At 43.2% G+C, this 24,501-nt stretch overlaps 1 protein-coding gene across 1 annotated transcript in view; it reads left to right on the forward strand.

Moving 5' to 3' along the window:
* LOC119420706 (autism susceptibility gene 2 protein) overlaps nucleotides 1-19,641 on the forward strand; it is a gene marked incomplete in the record, with an annotated part of 157,315 nt that extends 137,674 nt beyond the window's left edge. The window contains 13 exon segments of the mRNA XM_037688134.1: nucleotides 1,817-2,235; nucleotides 3,291-3,559; nucleotides 5,997-6,229; nucleotides 8,265-8,309; nucleotides 10,984-11,079; nucleotides 11,159-11,230; nucleotides 11,633-11,662; nucleotides 13,888-13,959; nucleotides 15,075-15,216; nucleotides 15,401-15,481; nucleotides 15,563-15,646; nucleotides 16,501-16,747; nucleotides 18,245-19,641. Coding sequence (XP_037544062.1) covers nucleotides 3,463-3,559; nucleotides 5,997-6,229; nucleotides 8,265-8,309; nucleotides 10,984-11,079; nucleotides 11,159-11,230; nucleotides 11,633-11,662; nucleotides 13,888-13,959; nucleotides 15,075-15,216; nucleotides 15,401-15,481; nucleotides 15,563-15,646; nucleotides 16,501-16,747; nucleotides 18,245-19,475 — 2,430 coding nt within the window.
* Nucleotides 19,642-24,501: the final 4,860 nt, after the last annotated feature.

Raw genomic sequence — 24,501 nt, forward strand, 5'->3', positions numbered from 1 at the left:
TATATATATATATATATATGTGTGTGTACAGTATATTTCGTGGCATAAATGTATGTGAAAGTCAATGTTTTTGTATGACAACCCAATGACAAGGATGCCTGCAGCACCAGCACAAAGTTATGATGTCACGCGTGCCGTTGAGTTTCGATTTGTGAAAGATTACAAAGTTGCACTGTTCAAGTGTTGTCATTGTGTTAGAGAGAGTAAATGTCATGAATAAATTTGACATTAAACATAATCCAAGTTGAAGTGTTACATCCTTTTCAGCCCTCCTGTTTGGCATCTGCATTTGGTAGCAGGCCAAACTGACAAAGACCTGCAGAATAATGTAGTGTTTTAATTCCACAGCAGAGAAAGTCATGTAGTCTCTGTAAGTAGGTCTAGGAAAATAATTAATCGGTATTGGTTGATTATCAGCCAAACAAGTTTTAACATATTAGCATATCTGATGTCCAATATTGTGCATCTCTCATTAATTGTGTACCTTTTTATAGACTGTTTAATGTGAAAAGCTGATGGGTCATTTTCACGTAATTTCAATGTGTGTGTGTCAATGCAAATGTTTTAGAAAAGCAAAGTCTTTACTGAATTTAGGGAAATAATGGGTTTCTGGCAGGCATCACTTAGTTAAGTGTTGTTTTATGTCTTTGGTAAAGATAAATAACCTGAATGCATAAAATTGGGTGTCTAATGGGAAAGTTTAAGCTCTGCCCCTCTTGCTGGAACCTCACCTGTGCCACCAAATCTGTAGATCCTCCAGTGCTCATGGAGCTCAGCTGGCTCAACCTGCTCCCAGTGAAGTTGGTCTGGAGGTGTAGTTTGTCAGGGAGGTGGAAGCCCCCCAGTGACAGGTGGCTGCTTTGCAGTGCAGGCTGCTGTCTGCACCCAGGGGACCTGGGGCCCATCTACACCTTTCTGGCAGGTAAAGGATTTAGCTGGCTTCACAAAGAAAAAGGAGGAGCCCTTGGCAAGCTCCCATGAGGCCCTGAGAGCCTTAATTACAGTTTATGTATGTGCTGTCAGCTCCCATGAGCCTCTCTGCCTCTGGAGCTGACTGCTGATGTCTGAGCACCTTGTTCTGTCGGATGAGGTTCCCGTTGACAAATACCCTGGATGGAGTTTATTATCTGTGGCTCTCTGCAACTTCAGCATAGTACAGCAATTATTACTTTTTTCAAAGATTTATTCACATTTCGAAGTTCAGCCGTTATATTTCATAACAAGTTTTTCACCAGTTAGTAACACTCATCAGATACTAAACTAAATTTATTATTATAGTATTTGTATCTTGTTGTGTCCTTCTACAATGTGCCAATTATCATTACTGTCAGTATTTCTTTATCGTATGTAAGAGATTATATCAGAACAATGTTAATTTTTTATGTTTTTAATAGACTGTGGGTGAAAAAAAGAAACAATAAATAGACTGTATATAGATACATCATATATAACACCTAAATTAAGCTTAATCTGAAATCTGCACTGAACTAAAATAATGAAAAATCTGACTGTTTTGTACATTAGTCTGTTAGCTGTCATTGTTTCTGTTAAAAGATGATTGTGGGTCATTCACTGTGGACATTTCCATCCAGTTTTAGTGTTATTTAAATCCATCAACGTGTTAGTGTCAATAAATGTGTGTGTTTCTGGTTTATTTTTTTGTAGTGGGAGGTGCACTCATTTATTGTTTTCTTCTTGTTTTGCAGTTCCAGATTTTGCCATCAATGTGCTCTCCACCAATGGCAGCCAGGGGCCTCCTGGCCCAGGCCTCCTCAAGGTGTCAGGCCTAGAACGGAGCCAGGAAAGGAGCCAGGAGAGCTGCAGAGACCCTCAACCCCCTGAAAATAGCCCCACAAGCCCAAGCTTGTCCCCCCAAACCCTTCCTTTGCCACAACCCCAGACCCTGTCCCCTCTTCGAACTCAAGCAAACAGTTCCAGCCAGGTTCCGGTTTCGACCCACCCGCTCCCTCCCTCAGAGGCTCCCCCCAGGCCTCAGACCCCTGCAGCCCTGCCTCTTCCCCAGGGCCAAGTGCCCTCGCCAAACCATCTTCCCCGACCCCAACCGGACCAGCCTATTCACAGCAGGCCTCAGCCTGCGCAGAGTCTTCACCCACACCCACCGTCTCCTGCGCTCCCTAATCACCACCCACACCAACAGCACCCGACTCAGGCGGGGCCTCACCGGCCCCCGTCACGCTGCCAGCCCCGGCCTCTCTCTGCCTACAACGGCCACAGGTAACACGTCTGCATGGACTTTAAGATCTTTAATGTTCTGAAGAAGAACATTCAGCCTGCCATCAGGGACGGCTGAAGCGGTTTCTCTAATTATTAACAGTGAACGTGCACGCTCCAACATGAGATGATGTATGAGCTCTGTCGCCTTAAATCAGAACCGCATTGTTCCTTGTGGAGGGGGTGTTGTCTGAGAATGAGAACAAAAGACCAATAAGCACATGGATTTATATTCATCCGCAAAATAATTAGAAAAGGCTTTTCTATAAACTTGTTGTTTTAACTTGTTTTAGAGGAGTCCCAGTAGAGTTCAGCTTTATATTTCTAAATAATTAATTGTGTGTTGTAATGTCTGTTAGTCCTTCGTGTTGTGCGAGGCTTCTAATAATGTGTTGAGGACGGCTTCTTCGAAACGCGCTCGGTCCCGTCGACAGCTCTGCCTCACAGACTCTCAGGACTTGGCTCGGTCTTCCGGTTCTGGTGCCAGCCCGACGAGCCTGCCAGCGCACCACGGCCTGGCACCCGTTGCGAATTATCCCAGCCGGGGCCTACAGCAAAGAGCGAGTGAAGCAAATGAGCTTTTAGGCTTAAAGTGTGGAGCTGTGAAGACGCAGGCTCTGTGATGGCCCTGGGGACAAACCCACACACACTACAAAAGGCTGTTTGCTAACACTGGCACGCACGCACACCCTCTATCTCCCTCTCAGCCCATTTCCTGTGCACATGTTCCGTACCTGGCGCTGGAGGAAGTGCCTTATAACAGGAGCTGTTCAAAGACAGATGTTCATTTTGTTTTGTGTGCCAGCGGTGGTTTTCAATCCAAAGGGTGTTGTGGTTGAAGGGTTTGCACAGATCCTGTTTGCCTGGATTCTGTGAAACACGAGTGAAGCGGGGAGGCGTTTGTAAAACGGGAGGCAGTGGAGGTGTGAAAATACTGCGTTGGGATTTGGATGGCGAAGCAGATGGAGATGAGGGGACGTGCAGGAACAAGTGTTAAATTTGACTAATCACGCCTGGCTCCATCCGCTGTCACACGCTTGTTTTTTCTGTTTTTACAGCAGCAGCAGGAGCAGCACCCCCAGCACCAAGCTCCACGGGCCTGCTCCCTCCCAGCACCTTCCCCACCACCCGCCTGCCGCCTCTACCTTCCCCCTGCCTCTGGCTGCCAACCACAGCAGCCCCGGCTTCCCCCCTGCCTTGCAGCCCTCGCCACATCCCCATCATCCCAATATGTTTGCGACTCCAGCTGCATTGCCTCCACCGCCACCACTGACGTCTAGCGCCTTGCCAGTACCTGGACATCCTGCTGCTGGGAGTGCTTACTCTGGTACGTCACAAGCTGCTCACTAACATCCCCACGTCGCCCCCATGTGGTGTGGTAAAGAACTGTCCCTTTGGTCCTTAAAGCAGGGGTCTGCAACTGCGGCTCTGGAGCCACATGTGGCTCTTTCAAGCTTTGACCAAAACTGAAATAAAACTGAATTTTATAGAAAAGTTATACCCACAACAACAAAAAGAATAGTTTTAGCAGTTTTCCTGTCATTTCCTTTGCAAATATGTGGATACTAGTACTACTGTAATACTAATGCTAGTACTAGTACTAATACTAATGAGTCCTCGAGGCTCAATGAGATTAACTGTATAAATAAAGGTTGAATGAATGAATACTACACAGAGTAAATTATACTCACTTTAACGTTTTGCTTTATTTCTTCAAAGTAGGATACTCAGTTTCTCCACAATTTAAAAAAAAACATCACATATGCCTGCACAGTTCATTGTTGTGTTTTAGTTTGTTTTTTTTAAATTGGCAAATCAATAAATGTTAACAACCACTGGATGTTTTCAGTTTAATAATTTCACACCTACTGGCCAGAAATTCCCCCTCTAACAATAATTCTCAGTCAGGTCATCTGGACAGTTTCTTTAAAAAAAAAATTATATAGATGTTTCGCCCTCTATCCAGAGGGCTTCATCAGTCTGAGGAGTTCCAGTAAACTGTTTCCCCACCAAGCAGTAAACTTGTTAAATGGACCAGCCAGTTTGCTGGAGCTAAGATGGTTTCTGGGGGCTGTCCTGTCCCCCGTCGACTCCTCCCAGGCAGCCACATCTGATGAAGCCCTCCGGATAGAGGGCAACACGTCTCTATAAAAAGTTTTTTAAAAGAAACTGTCCAGATTGACCTGAACCTGAACCTAGAACTGACCTGACTGAGAATTTTTGGATTTGATACCTGGATGATTGAGCATGAACTTTCTTCCCCTCTAACAAACTTAAAGAGGCCCATGGGCCACCAGTTGATGACGACACTTGCAGCAGGTTTTGCAGCTCCGGACACGTTTAATTTAGTGCACGAAGGGGCAGAAATGTTTCTTTTAATCATGAAGGTTGCAGACCCCTGCTCTAAAGACAGCAATGTTTTATATTTTCAGTGTCAACGACAAATAGAAGGATTTTTAATAAAACATGCATTCTGTCCAATACAAGGTCTGACTACAATTGCTTTAATGCTGTTGTTTTTCTTTATAACGTTGTAGTTTAAAACTGTAATGAAAGACAGTCGACCTTTAAAGCACACTAGTCCATCCATCCATCCATTTCCTTTACCCGTTTATTCCATTTTGGGTCACGGGGGTTGCCGGTGCACACGTCCAGCAGTCACTGTGCGAGGGGCGGGGTACACCCTGGACAGGTCTCCAGTCCATCACAGGGACACATAGAGACAAACGAGACAAACGACCATTCACTCTCTCACTCACACCTAGAGACAATTTAGAGTTACCAATCAGCCTAACATGCATGTTTTTGGTCTGTGGGAGGAAACTGGAGTACCCGGAGAAAACCCACGCATGCACTGAGAGAACATGCAAACTCCACCCAGAAAGGCCGAACCAGATGAAAGTTATTCTAATAATTATTTAAAGAAAGATTAAATTGAGTCCAGTATTTTCCACGAGCACATCCTGACCCTGGTTTGGTGTGTTCTTGTTCTTGAGGTCGGTTGAAGTTCTCACGCTGACGCTCATGTTGGGACTGTTCCGCTCTCTGCACGCCAGTAATGTCCTGCCTGGGTGCTCTGCAGAAGTCCACAGAGCCCTGCTGCTAAATGTCAGGGTCAATGTGTGCACGTGCATGTACGGGTGTGCTTCCTTTGGAACCATCATTTTCACCTGGAACAATGCTCACGAGCAGGAAATCAATTTCTCTGATGCAGAATGGAGCGAGCTGGATTTTGTTCAGAAGATACTAATGAAATTTTTATGAAGAGAAAAGTCCGCCCACACTCCCAGTCCAATAAAGTCAAGAAATGAATGTAGAAAATATTGTTTCGAGCCACAGTGGGATAGGGAGGATAAAGTTCCCCTGGAGGAGACGCTCTCTCATGGCGGCTTTTGTTGAATTTAGAAGAAAAGCCAATAATTACTTGGAAATGTCGTCTTTTTCCACAGGTTGCTCAAAGGTTATTAGAAGAGCAGATGCTGCCGTCTCCGGGGGACCGGAGTGGATCAAATCACAGTGTTTGATGGGTCCAGCAGACAAATCTAATCATCTCGAGCGTTCCTTCAATTCAAAATGACATGCTGATAATCTCATTTCGTTGCTGCTGCTTCTCTGTTCATTGCTTACTGGTGATATATTCCCAAATCTGCAACACCTGGAGTAAAGCGATATGTGCCGCGTCGACACAGATCCTGCGTTCTTGTGGCCGTTAACCCCGAGAGAGAAGTTCTGTTTCCAATCTGTTCTTTCTTCCTCCTCTCCAGAGCAAGACCTTCTGCGTCAGGAGCTCAACACACGTTTCCTGGCCTCCCAGAGCGCAGACCGCGGCGCCTCGCTGGGCCCGCCGCCCTACCTGCGCACCGAGTTCCACCAGCACCAGCACCAGCATCAGCACCAACACACCCACCAGCACACGCACCAGCACACCTTCACGCCCTTCCCCCACGCCATCATGCCCACCCCAGCACCGCCCATGGTGCGTACCCCTGCCAGAAATGTGAGGATAAGTAGAGCACACGTGTTGGGTTGGAGGGGGCGCCCGTGTCTGATAACTTTTCCAGAGGAGGGGGGCGGAGTTGGCCCTCAAACTGTTTTTACTTTGTGGTCGTGGCAGAAGAGATTTTACACAATCTGGACGTGTGTGAGCGGCAGAGACTTGTGGGTTTCTGTGGCGGCTTTTCAATGATGACCATGTGTGCACGTTACAGCAGCGTCTTTATTCTCACAGAAAACAGCCTTTCTATTTTTTCTGGCATGCTCCAGACTCGAACGCTGTTATTTTCTAAATTGGCAATAAGTTGCCTGGAGCACGCGGACTTCAGAGCCAGCTTCAGAGCATAATGCTCCTAATTCATTCTGAATTTAATGACATCATTCGGTCCCGTTTGGGGCTTTTCCGTACTGGCAAATGCATCACATTAAAAACGCCGCTCTCTGTTGGGAGCGACCACAGGCAGTGGGTGACCCGTTCTGAAGCGCACGTAAACACACATTCAGCACGGCGTGGAGCAGTCGCTTGGCTCTGATGATACCTCAAAGGCATCATGGTGAGTCTTCTGACAGCTAATGAGGCCATAAAAAGCCTCTTTATGACTGCAGTTTAGTCTCGACTGTGGAAATGTTCGCCCTGAGCGTGCAACCAAATGAGGCCCAGCCCTCACCGCTGGACGAGGCCTTCGCCCACTCGCAACGAGGCGAATAAAAACAGGCGAAGCACCGTGTCACTCCACAGCTTAGATGTTTTATTTGTATGTAAATGCAGTTTTGTGCAGTGACTGAATTAAAAGAGGTCCATCTGAACCCTGTGATAATCAGTGGTGAAGAAAGTACTCAAGCGCTGTGCTTAAGTAAAAGTACAAACAAACAAAAATGTACTCTAGTAAAAGTGGAAGTACCACATTAACGTTTTTACTTAAGTAAAAATAAATAAGTACTTTAAAGTATCAAAAGTAAAAGTACTTGCTGAATGTTTTACCTAATGTAATGCAATGGTTTACAATATCTTTAAGTCTGCGTACCGTATGTATATTTTCTGTAACACATTAATAGTGTTGAGTCATTTTAATGAACAATGCTGCAGATAATACATGTTTTTATTGTGTTTACTCTGTGACACCGTGCACACTTGGACTTGTGATTCTGTGCGTCAGAATTTCAGGGAGGACCTGCAGAGTTAAATGCCATTAATCAAAATAAGCAAGAGGAATGACCTGTGAAAGTTTTTATTTAACACAAATCAAAACCAATGTGTCATTTTAACTGCAGTAAACATGTTTAAGTAAAAGTTGTCTGCCTGAACAAAAGGAGCATTAGACCTAACAAAGGAACAGGCTCTGATCAGTTCAACTCCAGTTTGTCATCAACTTTAGTTACAAAGTAAAATACTGTCCATCAACCTTGTAATGGGTCAATATGAACAATATTTTAACTTTCTGACACCATTTTTAAAACTTGGACCGAGACCGAGCTTAATATTTAATATTGCTTATTACTGAATAGTCTTTCAATAGTCTTTCAGTAAGGTGGTGCGTATCTTCTGGCTGACTCTCGCGGTGGAATTCAGTTTGGGTGTTAGTGGTGCTGTGGGTGCACCAGCTCAGTGACATATATACTAGAATAAACGTCGTTGGCCCAGCTCTTCTTGAAGGCGGGGCCTAACGTTACCTGCCCACTTTGCAGTGATTCAATGGACCAGCTCTCCTCTCATCACTGGTTACTGTCAAACTGCAACGTGAATCTAACTTGTAACACAACGCATTATAGAAATGTAGTGAAGTAGAAAATACAGATACTTAACGTAAAATGTAGTGGAGTAAAAATCGAAAGTACCCACGTTTGAATCTACTTAAGTAAAGTACAGATGCAGGAAAATTGTACTGTACACCACTGCAAGGCCCCTAAACTCAAGCGTCACTCCACATCTTAGATGCTCTGAATTAAAAGAGGTGCACGTGGGCCCTGTGATGATGGATGTGCAGGTTGTTTGTTCCTCTCTGCAGTCTGAACTTCGCTCTCTTTCGTTTCTCCTACAGTTTGACAAATACCCAACAAAAGTTGACCCCTTCTACAGACACAGTGTGAGTTTTTACTGCATATTATCTAGCTGCAGAGCAGTTTGCTGCTTTCTCATCACGCTGTGTTGCCCATAATCGTTAGTATTACATTGGTGTGTGTGTGTTTATGCACGTGTGTGTGTGTGTGTGTGTGTGTGTGTGTGTGTGTGTGTGTGGTGCATTCCATGCGGTCACTCATGTGCTTCTCAGTAGCTACTGTATGCTTCCTGGCTGTTATTCCACCCTTCAGCTCTGGCTAATGTTGATTTTTGAAACACTGCTGGTGCAGAGGAGCCAGCCTGTTCTGAGTATTAGATTTACTACATTTGGAAGCTGTTTATTGTTTCATGTGTTCTCCTCTTTCTCAGCTGAACCTTCTGCACATTTTATTTCTACAAAAAGACGTTTCTTCTTGCAGCTGTTGCAGTCCCTGAGAAGAAAATCATGTTTTTGTCCCTGGTTTAAACAAAGCTGCTCTGAATTTAAAACCAGTTTTTCAGTTCTACAAGTCATTAAAACAATCACTTGGAACTTTTTATATTATAAAAATTATAAACTCAAAATGCATCATTCGCTGTTATTCACTCAGAAACAAAGACAAAATGCAGAAAGAGTGTTTAAAAACTTAAAGATAGCATTAAGAATGTGTCAAATGATGCTTATGAGTAGTCAGTATCTTACCTGCAGTAGACAACAGTCAAAATGGTGTCAGTTACCTTAACTCAAAGCTGAACATTTTCTCTGTAAACTATATTTTAAAATGCGCTGTTAGTGGAAAAATATAGTATTTTTACACAACTTAATGATTTTGTGTTTGAGTTGTTTTTGATGGTGAGAATCAATCCTTAAATAAGTTAAGGTTTGTGAGCTCAGTCATCCAGGCAGATAACAGCAACAAGGTTAAATCATGTCATCTGAAGCAGTTTAGGTCTCGGGCTAACTATTAGCCTGAGTCAGTTTCGCTCTGATTCTCCAAACTGATAATACTCTGCCTGCTGTCTACTGCAAGTAAGACACTGACTGCTCAGAACAACTCCATGGAACTGGAATTTAAAAACCTTAACCATCTTTTTAAGAGATAAAATTTAAAAAATAAGGAAATCTTTAGCTCAGTTTATGCCTCATAAAAACACAGGTCTCATTTGGTCTGTTAAAGGCTTAAAATAATGTAAGGAAAAAAAATCATGACAAACCTCAACACTTAAAAAAACATGGCAGCGCTACTCAAAATTTCATCTCCTTCTCCTTCTTCTTCATCTTCTGTCGGCTTTTCCCTCTTCGGGGGTCTCCACGGTGAATCATCCTCCTCCATCTCTGTCCTCTGCGTCCTCTGTCCTCACTCCAACTACCTCCATGTCCTCTCTAACTGCATCCATGTATCTCCTCTTTGTCTTTTTCCTGGCAGCTGCATGTCTAACATCCTTCTACCAATATACCCACTGTCCCTCCTCTGGACATGTCCAAACCACTGTCCCTCCTCTGGACATGTCCAAACCATCTCAGTCTGGTCTCTAACTTTATCTCCCAGTTGTTCAACCTGTGCTGTACCTCTGATGATCTCATTCCTGATCTTCTCCATCCTTGCCACGCCTAAGGAGAACCTCAACATCTTCATTTATACAAACAAAAGGACTTTTGGAGCATTGTTTTTCAAGCACATGAAATTAGTTTCCCATAATAAACAGCAATTTGTTTGGAGAAAATTAAACACATCAGCACAAACACCTCACAGCTGCAGTGGGGCACGGTAGTGGGATGCTGATAATTTGGACTTATTACCTGTTACAGCGGTCACAAACACAGCAGCAAATCTACAACAGAATGGCTGAAAAAGAAGTTGCAGGTCAAAATCCAGGCTTGAACCAACTGAAATGCTGTTGTAGGACCTGAATATTATTTTAATGTCTTGATATTAGAAAAATACAGTAGGATAGAAAAGGGAATTTTAGTTATATATAAATTGCTAGATCATTTTTCCAAGCCTGCATTTGTCCTTTCCATGCTCTTTTTACAAGCAAAGGCCCTGAAGCCGCCCATTAATAAAACTGACTGCTGTGAAAATCGTGCAGCAAATAGACACAATGTCCAGTTCTGTGGAGTTGGTCTGAGCAGTCAGTATCTTACTTGCAGTAGACAGCAGGCAGAGTATTATCTGTTTAGAGAATCGGAGTGTACACAATTTTGTTCCATCACATGTGATGAGAATGAAAATAAAGAGACCTTGACCTTGAAATATCTTTTCATGCTCAATAATCCAGGTAGAAAAATCTAACAAAGTTAAGTCAGGTCCTCTGGGCGGATCCAAATAAATAAATAATAATAAAATGAAAAGTTGGTGAAACGTTTCGTCAGTCTGAGGAGCTGTAATAAACTCAGTCTTATAAATGCAGCAAATGTTTAAATATTTCTTGCACGCTTCAAATAAGAACAAGCTTGTTTTGAGTTCTGTGCCTTTGCTAATGTGATCGACAGAGGTTGTATTTAAATGGTTTACATGTGTTTTGCTAATATTCCAACATTCTTGTTTCCATATGCAAGAGCTGTTTTTATGTTTTGAATCCAAAAGGAAATGGTTCAGAATACATTTTTAGAACAGCTGTTGTGAAACGTCATGCGTGCTGCTTCAGATCTGAGTGAACGGTGGAGTCTGCACCACTTCCGTCTTAAAGACTCTTCTTCTCTGTCTCGTCTTCCTCAGCTCTTCCACTCATACCCACCAGCCATGTCTGGCCTTCCTCCTGTCATCCCCCCGACCGGGCCCTTCAGCTCGCTGCAGGGGGCCTTCCAGCCCAAGGTAAGACGCCGCTAACTCGGCCTCAGAGACACAAGCTGAAGCAGATCTGTCTTTTCTAACCTTGTCTTGTGCTCTGCAGACCTCCAACCCCCTGGATGTTTCCAGCAGACCTGGAGCCATCCCACAGACATTTCTACAGAAGGACCCCCGGGTAAGAAAGAGGACTCGACACACATTCACAGTTTGAGTCAACAGATTGTGTGATTTTAGTGCTAAACCTTGTTACCATCAAACATCGTGCAGTTTGCACAGAGACGAAAAGAACACTGTTCAGCATCCAGGTGTGAATTAACGACTGATCTTAAAGTAAACATCTGTATAAGTTTATATCACAGTCACACATTTGACAGTGTGTGTGAACAAACCAGCATGTTGTGCCTTACACACCTGACACAACTAGTCTTGACTCTTTTCTCACGCGACCCATTTCATTGTGTTGCGTGCACATGGCCTGCAGTTTGACACTTCAATGGTACTCGATTTCCAAAGAAAACTATAAAAATAAAGCGATGTGACTAACAGCAAAATGACGTTTTTCTCCTCTTGGTTTTAGCTAACGGATCCGTTTCGGCCCATCCTCAGGGTGAGTGCTGTCATTCTCTTGTTTCCTCACACTCAGTAACAGCATGACGCCTTCAAGGGTTTCTGTTAATACTTTGTTTAATTGAATGAGTGGTGCACCTAAAGGCTGGGGTGCTGCGTTCATGAACAGTTGTGTTCATCACATTAAGTCAGCATGACTGATTCTGTTTGTTGGCATTTAAACACTAATCCTCTAATTCTGAAGCACACGGGTAGAAACATGTGTTTACTATTTCAAAATGTTTCTATTTGCTTCCAGTACCACACAGCAGTACCTTGGACACCAGAGACCTGTACTATAGGTTTCTCAGTGAGGTAGCTTCAGGTTCAGTTTAGAGTTTTCAGCGTCACAAGGCTGGCTCACCTGTTGTCATCCTCTGCTCAGCTTCAGCAGGTGATGAGTTCAGGCTCCGTTACCACCATGATCTAACCAGGCTGAAGGAAATCCTCCTCTGTGACAATGAAAACTTTCAGCTCAACAGTCGGCTCAACTGTGAACCTCGCCTCATGGTCCACTGACCAGGTCTTCATTCAATTCAGTTTATTTACACAGCGCCAGGTCACAGTGGAGGTCGTCTCAGGACACATATATAAAAAAGCCAGTTAGTAAAGTTCTCTATCTAAGGAAGCAGCAGTTGGTGTTGAATCGTCACTTTGTCACAGTCTCCCGTCCTGAGCGAGCACAAAGGAGACGGTGGAAAGAAAAAACTCCCTTTGAACAGGAAGAAACCTCCAGCAGGACCAGATTCAGGACGAGCAGCCATCGAAGTAGAGACACAGAATGACAGTTCCAGGTGTGCTTTCTATAGGAGGGAAGACAGTTTGTCCTCCAGCAGTCTAAACCTTTAGCAACACAACTAAGGAATAGCTCAGGAAACCCACGCCAACCCTAACTATAGGATTTATCAAAAAGGAAAGTCTTAAAACTGGACAATGTGTCAGCCTCACGGACAGAATCTGGAAGTTGTTCCACAAGAGAGGAGCCTGAGAACTGGAAGATCTGCCTCCCATTCTGCTTTTGGAAACTCTAGGAACCACAAGTAAACCTGCAGTCTGAGAGCAAAGTGCTCTGTTAATGATAATACATTTAAAAAACTTGAACTTATTTTTAATAGAAGTCATTTATTCATATGCAGAGGTCCAGAGGACCAGATTTAACTTTTTTTTAGACATATCATGCACTGTTTTAAAGGTTATGTTTATGTCACCTCACGTCTCTGTGAGCAAGAACTGAACTGTTGTAGCCACAAGAATGAAGTGTGATCAGAACCTATACTGGGACGGGTCATGTAAGAGTTTTTCTACCAACTGCTTTGTGGTTTGTTATTGTCCTGATGCTGCGCAGTAATCCAGGTAGATAAATCTACCAAGGTTGAGCCAGGTCCTCTGGATGAACCAACAAGAAGCCATCCAGAGGATCTGAATCAACCTTCCTACATGTTCTGTTATTGAACCAGTTTACAGTGGGATAGTCTGAATGAAAAAGACAAGTACTTCTTTCTGTGTGTTCAATATAAAGTGTGGGCATGTTTATTTTGTAGTTGTATATTAAATTATTAGGCTTTTCATGTAATTTAAGAGCTCGTTAAAAAACAAAAAATATTGAAACACATGAGCGACATACTTTAAACAAGTAACTCAGTAACTTTTACTCAAAGTATTTACTGACTTACTTTTACTTGAGTAAATTATTACATACGAACTTGAGTAAAACTTCTACAGAGTAAATGTACTTTTACTTGCGTACATTATTTTAGTACCCTTTAGTACCCAAAATAAAGAAAGAAACCCTGTATTCTTACTCTTGTTGACTTTTTGTTCTAAAAAGATGGAATTCTGTGTAAAATGAAAACCAGAAGTAAGTTATTTACAAATCAATAAACTATAAAATTTTATGAAACCAAGTTTCAAAAATTGCTGCCGTACAGTGTTTGAAAGAACTTTTAATCCCGTCAATGTTTGTTTGTCTCACAGTTCTGGGATGTTTCTGCACTGACCTCTAATAACCTGGTTAGTTGGAACAGGGTCCATGTAGTAATTATGAATAGTTTTGAGTTTCATAGTGGGTTTTTTTTTGAGTCTCAACTTTATTTGTCAATTTTTCCTGTCAGCATTCGGTGCATTCTGCAGTGATTTTAGGAGCGTCGCAGTAAACTGGTGTCTGTAATGACTTCACTGTGACTCGTGCTCGTCGTGACATTGACCTCTCTTGTCTTTTTATTCCAGAAACCAGGGAAGTGGTGTGCCATGCACGTTCATATCGCCTGGCAGACGTACCACCACCAACAGAAAGTAAAGGTGAGGCTTCATCTAACATCGCACTCTGTCTTATCTCAAAGCCACTTTAACCTTGGTGTCATCAGCCAGTATTATAATAATATAATATACTAGAAAGTTCCAGGAGAAACTTTTCACCGGGACAGCCATGTTGCAACCATTTAAAAAATTTGACAGCATTTTTACATTTGAATTCAGAACGTGTTGTACATCACTGTCAGGTACCAAAACACCAAATTTCAGCTCACTATCTTTTAAAATAGCTGAGTTATCATATGTTTTCCCTTTTAGCTCAGGTGGCCATCTTGGATATTTGATTTGCATTAGGTGGCTGCCTTTCTAAGCAGCCCCAACAACTCACTCTCAGCTATGACCGTACCAAATTTCAGCTCAGTATCTCTAAGAAAGACTGAGTTACAGTCAATTTTGTGTTTTCTGGGGTAGCTGTGGCAGCCATCTTGAACCAAAATGGCTTCAAACGTTAATCGGTGTTTTGTTCAGAGACCTCTTCCCTCTAGGTCATGTGACTATGTGACCATGTGCGAGGCTGTTAAAAAAGTTCCGTCAGTGTTGTTCGATAGGAAAAATGGCGCCTTTGTTTGCAATTTATGTCTCCATGGTAACTCGAAACGCCAATCAAAGTAACAGCACACATCCCGGTGCCGAGCCGGTCGTTTTAATGTAACATTTGTGGGGTGCACGTTGTGGAATAGATGGCTGCCTTCAGGCAGTCCCCAAATGTTTTACAACTAGTCGGTGAAAGACTAATGTCTAATGTCGCTCATGTAAAAGAGTAAAGTCCACTGTCCCTTGCTGCCTCCTCTTCAGTCATACCTTTGAACGGATGTTACTCTGTGATCGATGGTGCCTTCAGTGCGTAGTGGGACCCCTGGAGGTTTACAGTTCAGTCGTAGACGCACCTCCAGCAGTTTGATGCTGCTCTTTTCGCAGCTGAGGCTTCTTACTTGAAGTATTTTGAATTTAAAGAACGGTTAAGGAAAAGACCTTCTGTGTCTCGTTCGCTCCAGCTGTTACAGCTCTTTAATCGAGTGGAGTCACGTTTGAAGCTACATGAGCCTCTGAATCTTTTGATAGGTTTCTCATGTGTTTCTGTGCGTTGCTCTCGCGTCTTCCAGCAGCAGATGCAGGTCGACCCTCACAAGCTAGACTTCGGCCTCAAGCCTGAGTTTCTTAGTCGACCTTCGGGCCCCAGCCTCTTTGGAGCCATCCATCATCCCAGCGACTTGGCTCGGCCCGCCACGCTCTTCTCTGCTGCAGGTGAGTCTGTGTGAGATTTCCACAGAATGACTGACAGTTAACAGCCTCAGATGTTTCCAAGCATTCTGCTGTCCACAAAGAGAAGTTGACTGTTTACATTATTATTTGTGAATTCATAACTGTAAAAACAACAAAGTGAGAGTTTCCCTCAGTCATATCACAGTCTGGGGTGCCTCTGCCACAGGTCCTACACACCCATCAGCTGCTGCCTTTGGTCATCCACCCCATCATCCTGGGAACTTCCTAACCCCAGCATCACACTTGGGTAAGGGGTGTTCATTGTCACAAACTGAAAACATTTAGATGTGAACTGACGTGAACACGTTGTGTGTCTGTGTGTCCTCAGAGCCTTTCGGTAGGCCGCCATCATTTGGAGGACTAGGATCTCTCAGTTCGTCAGCTTTTGGGGGTCTAGGAAATCCAGCACTCAGTGAGTTTCAGCTCCGTGTATGAAACTGTTGTTTATGTGCTTCCATTTGAAACTACATTTCAATAACTAGTTTAGCATTATCCTGTTAGCTAAACATCAGCAGACACTAGGCCTGTCACGATAACTAATTTTGCTGGGCGATTAATTGTCTCAGAAATTATTGCGATAAACGATAATATTGTTTGAAATTTGACAATAATTAGTAATTATTGTGAAATTTAAGAAGAAATGTTTAATTTGTTTTGCTTGTAATACCTTTTTTCAACCACCGGATGAAAGTATAAGACTGGTTGAACCGCAGGATGGATAGTGAGGGAGCGAGCAGCGTGTCTCTCTAAGAAAAATGGGAGGGAGGCCCCTTGACGTGACATGGGCCGTCTCTTGTTCCCATTTGTTGGCTCTCAAAATGGCGGACGCTTTGTGTGGTTTGAGCTCTTTAGCATTTTTCACACAAAGCTTTTAATAAAAAAATCAGTAAACAAGTTCTCAGCTTCTTTTTGCAGAGAAAAACAACGTTTTACTCAAAGGCTCGAGTTTCAACTGTGAAATTCGGAGCTTTGACAAGATGGAGGTTTTTTCCCCGAGGTTGGCCTGTTAGCTTAGCTTCTCATCTTAGCTGCTTTTAACTATCCAAAAATGCAATTTTGGATAGTTAAAACTTGTCATCCAGTGTCTTCAGTAGAAAGAGAGACGCGAAGAAACGATAAAGCTGATAAATGAAAACGAGGTAGATAATTTTCATTTATCATGCGATTAATTGATTTATTGTTTATTGCGACAGGCCTAACGGACACACTGGATCAAAATGTTGATGTACGCATTTAACTTGCGTCCTGTTTTCTTTCCACGTGTTGAATCCCTACCAGTGGCCAACTCTATGTTTGGCCACAAAGATGGCCCCAGTCCGCAGCAGCACTTCAGCAGCAGTGGGAACAGCAACCACCAGGAGCCGTGGAACCGCCTGCACCGCACGCCGCCCTCCTTCCCTACGCCGCCTCCCTGGCTGAAACCTGGAGACTCTGAGCGGAGCGCCTCCGTCAGCTCACATGACCGAGACTCTGACAAACGGGACTCGTTGCTTGGTAAAGATGACAAAGACAGGTGGGTGCAGTCCGAGCTTCTTAAAACTTCACCTCACGTTTTGCACCGTTCAAGTCCACGTACGACCCCAGTTCTGACAAAGCTGGGATGTTCTGTAAAAATGCAAATTAAAACAGAATTAAATTATTTGCAAATCTCGTCAATCATATTTTATTTGCTATGAACCTATGGACCTCTAGCTGGTCATGCCTGCTGAATTTATTTTGCTGGTTGGGAACATTATGTTGTTTAAAACCTGCATATACCTTTCTGCATGGTGCCTTTCCAGATGAGTAAGCTGTCCATGCCATATGCAATAATGCACCCCCATACCATCAGAGAGGCAGGCTTGTAAACAGTGTGCTGATAACAGACTGGATGGTCCCTCTCTTGTTTAGGACATTAGTGTACATGGTTTCATAAAAAGATTGTTTAAATTCTACTTGTCTGATCAAAGAGCAGTTTTCTACTTTACCTCAGTCCATTTTAAATAAGTTTTAGTCCAGAGAGCACACCAATGGTGCTGGAGGTTGTTAACACGTGGCCTCTTCTTTGTATGATAGAGCTTTAATCAGCATTTTTGGATAGCACTGTGAATTGTGTTTAACGCTCCTGAGCCCGTGCAGAACAGAGTTCGACTTGTTTTTATGCAGTCAGGCCCAAGCACTGACTCTCAGCCCAACTCAGAGATTTCTCCAGATTCTTCAGATCTTTAGATGATGATATGAACTGGAGGTGATGGGGTATTGAAGTCTTTCTGATTTTCTGTTGAGGAGCAATATTCTAAAATTGTTCTCCTATTTTTAGTCACAACTTTTCACAGACAGGTGAACCTCTGCCCATCTCTACATCTAAGACATTCACTGAATGGCTCTTTTATGTCTCGTCCTCTCACTGACCTGTTGCTCATTAACCTTATCAGTTGCAAAATGCTCTTCCAGCTGTTTTTAATTATTTATACCACTTGTTTTGTTGCCTTTTGTTGCCCTGTCCCACCTCTTTTACATGTGCTACTGGCTTTAATGTTCAAATTCTTAATTTCAGCATTTCATGTTTGATATGTTTACTATGTTCAACTTTGAATAAGATGTAGGTTTATGAGATTTGCAAATCATTGCATTCTGTTTGTATTCACATTTTACAGAACATTCTAGCTTACTTGAAATATTCTATTTGGGTCCATTTATTTGAATATGTTGTGATGAAATGGCATTGTTGTTTATGGAACTTTACTTTTATTTTGTTTTTAAGTTTAGTTATTTGGAGTACTTGTAAGAAATCAGTATTGCACGAGCATCTTGCTCTGTTGTTGACAGAAGTGATAAAACACATGTAAACATGATGATGGGTGAGTAGCTGTTTGAGATTTGGGCTCAAAAATTTTAACTGAAGTAGCCAGTTGCTGCAGCAGGTGAGATAGTGACTACACATAAGTACTCCATACAGCCTACTTCAGATATCAACTTTAAACATGTAGACTGTTGATAGTGATGTGGAGTGCTTTCTTTGTACTTCTAGGGATTCTTTAGAAAAGCGTCATCCAAGCCATCCATCCCCGGTTCCTGTACATCCCGTCAACCTCCTGGGTCACAGCCGGCCCCCTGAGCACCACAGAAACCAGCTGCCGCCTTCATCCGGAGAGCCTCAGAGGGACAAGGAGAACAAGGCCAAAGACCGGGAGAGGGAGCACTTGGACTCTTGGAAAGACAACGGAGCAGATGACCACAAACTCAAAGACAGCCAGCACAGTGACAAGGACACGCCTGTCATCCATGATGGCAGAGTGTCCGAGGACAAAGTGTCCAACAGGGGGACCACATCACCTTACGTTCGTCAGACCAGTCTGGAGCGTCCCAACGGAGGCCTGAGCAGGGACATCCTAGAGAAGAAAGCCGAGCTGTCGTACGAACAGCAGAAGAAGAATAACGAGGTGAAGGTAAAGGAGGAGAAGAAGGAAGAGCAGGACGCAACCACAGAGAGACAAAGTGAGCCCCCACCACAGGCGTCCTCCACACCCACCCTCCCCCCTCCCTCCTCAATGCCTCTGCCCATGGGCATGGCTGGTGTCCACCCCATCAACAGCATCAGCAGCTTAGAGAGAACTCGTGTCGTGGCCCCCTTCATGGGTACGAGTCCCATCGCCGGAGCGGAGAGGTTCCCCTACCCCGCCTTCCACTGGGACCCAATGCGGGACCCCTACAGGGGTCTGGACATTCACAGACGGGATCCTTTGGCCAGGGACCTGCTGCTAAGGAACGATCCTCTGCACCGGCTGGCGGTGCCGCGCCTCTATGAGGTGGAGCGCTCCTACAGGGACCGCGAGCCCCACGACTTTAACCGTGACCACGCCCACTCTCTGGTGATGGAGCAGAGGAGGGAGCAGGAGCGGGCCCAGATGGAGGAGCGAGAGCGCCTCAACATGCTCAGAGAGGACTACGAGCACGGGCGCCTCCACCCCCCCATGCATCATCCCGCCCTGGATGGCCACCTCCCCCACCCTGCCCCGGGCCTCATGGCCCCTGGACTCCCGGGCATGCACTACTCCAGGGTGAGCCCCTCGGCGGCAGCAGCTGCTGCAGCTGCTCATCACAACAGCCTCCTGAACAAAACACCCCCCACGGCGTCTTTAAGCGCTCCCCCCCCTCTCATCCCCACACTGGGTGCCCGACCTGGCTCGCCCAGACGGACTACACCCCTGGCCACAGATATCAGAGACAGAGCGGCACACAAAGACATCGAGGCTCGGTGAGCTGAGCCCCCCCCCACCCCCCCAGTCCTGTGCCTCACCAACATTTAACTCACACCAAGCACTTAGCTTTGGACAAAGCAAGACTGTAACATAGCTGTGAATAATTTATGTGGGCAGATGAAAGCCCAAAATTGTTTTTGTATAAAACTATAAAGAAGACACCCCCCCCCCCAGTTTGCTCCATGTTTTTGTGTGCATTCTTTCCCCTGTATTACAAAGTGACGTCCTGTAAGACTACTTTTGGAATGTACAGGTACTTTAGCACTGACACTCGTGTAGATACTGTGTACAGTCGCTGTGCTCTCTGTATCTAAATCATGGTACAAATATGCAAAATATTGTTTTCAAAGCTTTACTTTGAATAACTGTAAATATAAATAGTACTGAGGCTGTGATTCAGAATGTGCTTCTGGCTATTTGTTTTCTTTTTAACTTCAGATTCGCATGAACCAGAGGACCCCCCCATCCTCCCCCCGCCCCATATTCAACTATGCAAACTGTCTGGGCTCCATTTGATTAAAACTAGCCTCCTCAGCTCTGCTGACTGCACCAAGCAAAGGCTGTATTCTCTCCACAACACAACGTGATCCACACAACGTTTGGCATTTTAGACTACCGTATTTTTCGCTGTATAAGTCACGTATTTTTTGCATAATTTGCATGCCCTGCAACTTATATGCTAAGTGACATATTTATGGATTTTTCCCATATTTATAAACCAACTTTTTGCTCAAATATGAACGTTTTCATTCATTCTGACTGAAAATATTAAACACTATCATTTTCAGCCGCTAGATGGCACTCGAGTAGTATGGCATGCCGTTGTGTCATGTAATAGGTAAAAGTGGATATTAATGACACAATCGGTTTGCCTTAGCCTGCCACCTTCGTACAGCTCGCCTGGAGCAACCGTTAAATCAGCTTTATTTCGCCGCCCCGGAGAAATGAAGCTGATTTGACCAATGAAGTGCATTTATTAAGTAAAAGTTAGACTAAGACACACTTTTACTATAATGTCGAACAAACAAATAATTGTTTTTAAGTGTTAATCTTGTTAAATTCTTGTAAAAGCCCTCCAGTTCACGCTCCTGCGGCCGCCATTTGGCAGCCAATCGATTTTTAGTACAACACCGGCCCACGTTTCTGGGTTGTCAGTGGTGACGCGTAACAAACGCGACATATACGGTGAAGCGACTTATTTATGGATTTTTCCACTTTATTAGAGAAATATGGACTGACGAGACTTCTAGGGCGGTGTGACGTGTACGGCGGAAAATACGGTAAATGCTTTCAGAATGATATAAAATGTAGTGACAATCTAGAAATTGAATTTCAAAGCATTTAATTAAATGTAAAGATGAGCGCAGGACAGATTTGTTATTTTTCTTCCCGTAGTTTTGTTCTGAGGAGAATGCAGCCTGTTTGAACGACGGCACATTCACCCCACAGGACGAGTCTAAACCAGATCTGTTGGTCAAACGGTGTGTTCAAGTGCATTTTTTTAGGTTGTTGTACCTACAAAATCAAAAGAGCAAGTCTCAAGTGTTTGCGAGTTGGAAACAACGTGCAGAGATCTATTTTAGTCGTCCACCGAAGGTTTAGTTGTGCGCTTCGAACTCTGTGATACCATGTTGTGCAGTGTTTTGGGTTTTTTAATCTAACAATAAACTGTCCGCCAGAGCCATAGTGGTTAGTCAGTGAGTATTGCAAAAAGATTGTCAATGAAAAACTCTTTTGCTGTTTACTATGTACAGGAGGGAAGAAATCTTTCTAGATAATGTACAAATAAGAAAAAAATGAAGCAACTGGATCTTCAGCATGTTCCTCATTTAAACTTGTGTTATGTAAATTGTGCCATGTTATTAAAAAAATGTGTACTTGCCAGTTTTGAGCCTTATTTCTTAATTAACCTTCAGGAGCTTCAGCCAGATCTCTTTGGTCAACACGTTTCCCCAATGAGCCTGTGGAGGACCAACTACAGGAAAACAGACTTAACCTGGAAATCAGTCAGCAAGATTTTATTTTTTACCATTTTACCATCAGCTTTATTACCAAAGCACATTGAAAACATCCAAAGCAAAGTGCTGCACAATTAACCCATAAATCAATAACAAATACCTCCTTAGCTCAAACACATTAAAATCAATTAAAAAGCAAATACGATATTTGATACAGACACATATATATATATATATATATATATTTTCAAAAAACGTTCAATACAAAAACAACTGGACTTTATTTGTAACAGAAGACGTTTCGCTCCTCATCCGAGGAGCTTTCTCAATTCAAAGAGCAGAGAGTGAGAGATACAGGTTTTACGGCTGAGTGAGATAAGACACACACACATATTTGACAAGTCACACCTTAACAGTTCGGGTTTCTTAAAAGTCTTTGTTCCTCTAATTCACAGATGAGGCCCCTCTGTTCCCATCAGGTGTGAAAACCGGCTGGGGATCTGTTTTAAAGTTACATTATATGTTTTTGAAAGTGGAAATCTGAGGCCTCCTCCTCTGTTAAGAGAGGGTTTTTCTCTTTTTACATAAATTGCTTCCTTCACCCCCCCCCCCCCCCCCCAAACCATCTGTGTTCTCGGTCCAAAATGTGCACATTCTGGTCCTCAAAAGAGTGTCCCTTATCTGTGAGGTGGAGGTGAACAGCTGAGTCTTGTCCAGAGGAGGTGGCTCTCCTGTGTTGAGCCATGCGTCTGTGAAGAGGCTGTTTAGTTTCTCCAATGTAGAGGTCTGGACAGTCCTCGCTGCACTGGACCGCATACACTACACCACTCTGTTTGTGTATGGGTGTTTTGAGGTGCCGTCCGATCCATCCACCCAGACTCAGCTGGCCTCTTGGTTACCATTTACTTAAAGAGCTTATAAATCTACGTGTTGTCTGCATAAGTGAAACTGAATGAAATATTGCAATTGTGGAAGATTTGACCAAAGAGGGCGATGTTAACAAAATGTCACCCCAAGATTGATCCTTGAGGAACTCCACAATTGATAAAAGCTGCAGAGGAAGAGCAATGTCCTAAAATAAAGAAAAATATTTATCAGATAATTAAGAGGTGAACCAGTGGATAACTATCAGAAACTGCACTGAGAACTAGCCACAACAACGGAGTCCATTTTAAAAACAGAAAGAGGTCAATAAAGACTTTTAACAAAACTGATCAAATATGATGGGCACTGTAATCAGAATGCAACTATTAAAGATCTTGTTTTTATGAAAACATTTGTGCATAAATTATTTTTCTAGAATCTCAGAAATAAGCGACAGTCTAGAAACTGGCTTTTAAAAACGTATTCATAATTGATCAAAATTTAAGCTCAATAATTCAATTCAGTTTATTTATAAAGCACCGAGTCACCACATAAGTCGTCTCTGGGCACTGAACAGAAACGTTCATATACATAAAAAAAGCCAATTAGTTAAAGTTCTCTATCTAAGGAATCTTAGATGGAGAACTTAGATGTGTTGGATCTTCACTTCAGAATCAGAATAAAAAGACAAAAGACAAAAACATGTTAAGATAAAAATAATTACAAAAACAAACAGGTTGAGCAGAGTAAGTAAAGACAGCAGCAGAGTGAAAAGTGTGGTCAGTTTGTCCTCCAGGCTAAGCCTGTAGCAGCATAACTAAGGAACAGCTCAGGAAACCCAAGCCAAACCTAACTATAGGATTTATCAAAAAAAAAAAGTCTTAATCCCAGACTTAAAACTGGACAATGTGTCAGTCTTATGGACAGAATCTGGAAATTGGTTCCACAAGAGAGGAGCCTGAGAACTGAAAGATCTTCCTCCCATTCTGCTTTTGGAAACTCTAGGAACCACAAGTAAACCTGCAGTCTGAGAACGAAGTGCTCTGTTAGGAAAATATGGAACAATACGATCTGTAATATAAGATGGAGCTAGGTTGTTGAGGGCTTTGTAGGTTAGAAGTAAGATTTTGAATTCAGTTCTGAACCTGACAGGGAGCCAGGAGAGCAGCTAACAATAATCCAGGTAAAAAATCCAACAAAGTTAAGTCAGGTCCTCAGGACCGTTTCTTTTTACTGAAACTTTTCGTCTCTCATCCAAAATTCATAACTGACATCTAACTGTGCCACAGTGTTGTTAGGTGAAAAGCTTTTCCCACATCTGCAGAGCTAAGATGTGGATGGATGAAGAAAGTGTCTGACACTTGTTACTCTGACATGTGAGTCCTCGTGTTCAGGTTCAGGAACCGTGCTCTGAAAACATCAGCGGTCATAAATCATAAACCACGGTAATTGTGGATTCATCAGAGTATGCACGTTATTGACGTTTCCATTACACTGAATACCCAGAGCATCCATGCCTCCTCCTGATGGATGTTTAGCATCGAGTCGTACATCAGTCAGGGGAAGTCTCCATCCGTTACTGACGAGGAAGAGGGAGAGTCTCTCAGAGTAAAGACCTTCTGCTCCAGAGACCAACGCTCACGTTCTTTCCTGCAGACATGAAATACAGTACTCTGAAGGCTAATGGCCTGAAGAAGAGCAACCGCAGGTGTCTGTTTTATAGAACGGTTTATGTGATTTTGTTTGTTAAATTTATTTTTACAAATTTCACAAAGACCTAAATTTAAGGCCCATCATTCTTTAAAATAATCCAGATGCTCACCTCCGTCCATGACAGTTTTCAACTAAGATCACCTTTAAGATAAGAAATGATGGCGTTGCAGATGGTTTGGTTGAACATTGAAAATCACTGGATACGCTCACAGTATGTGTCTCAGCTGCAGCTACGCTGAACTTTAGCACAAGATCTGTAAGACTCACTGAATTATAACCATTGCTGTGTTTTATAAAATCACTTGGAGGTGGAGTCCATCTTAAATTGTGTTGGCGCTAAGAGTTAATCGCATATAGATAAATTCAGTGTTTATCTCCTGAAAGTTTTATTAAAACCCATGTTGCAGTTCATGAACTATTTTGCAGTGTCGTTCGCCTTTGTCTTTTGGCGGCATTTGATTTATAGTTGATGCTTGGTAAAATACTTTGTC

Source organism: Nematolebias whitei, chromosome 14, assembly GCF_014905685.2.
Source record: "Nematolebias whitei isolate Nwh7 chromosome 14, NemWhi1, whole genome shotgun sequence".
Taxonomy (NCBI): Eukaryota; Metazoa; Chordata; class Actinopteri; order Cyprinodontiformes; family Rivulidae; genus Nematolebias; species Nematolebias whitei.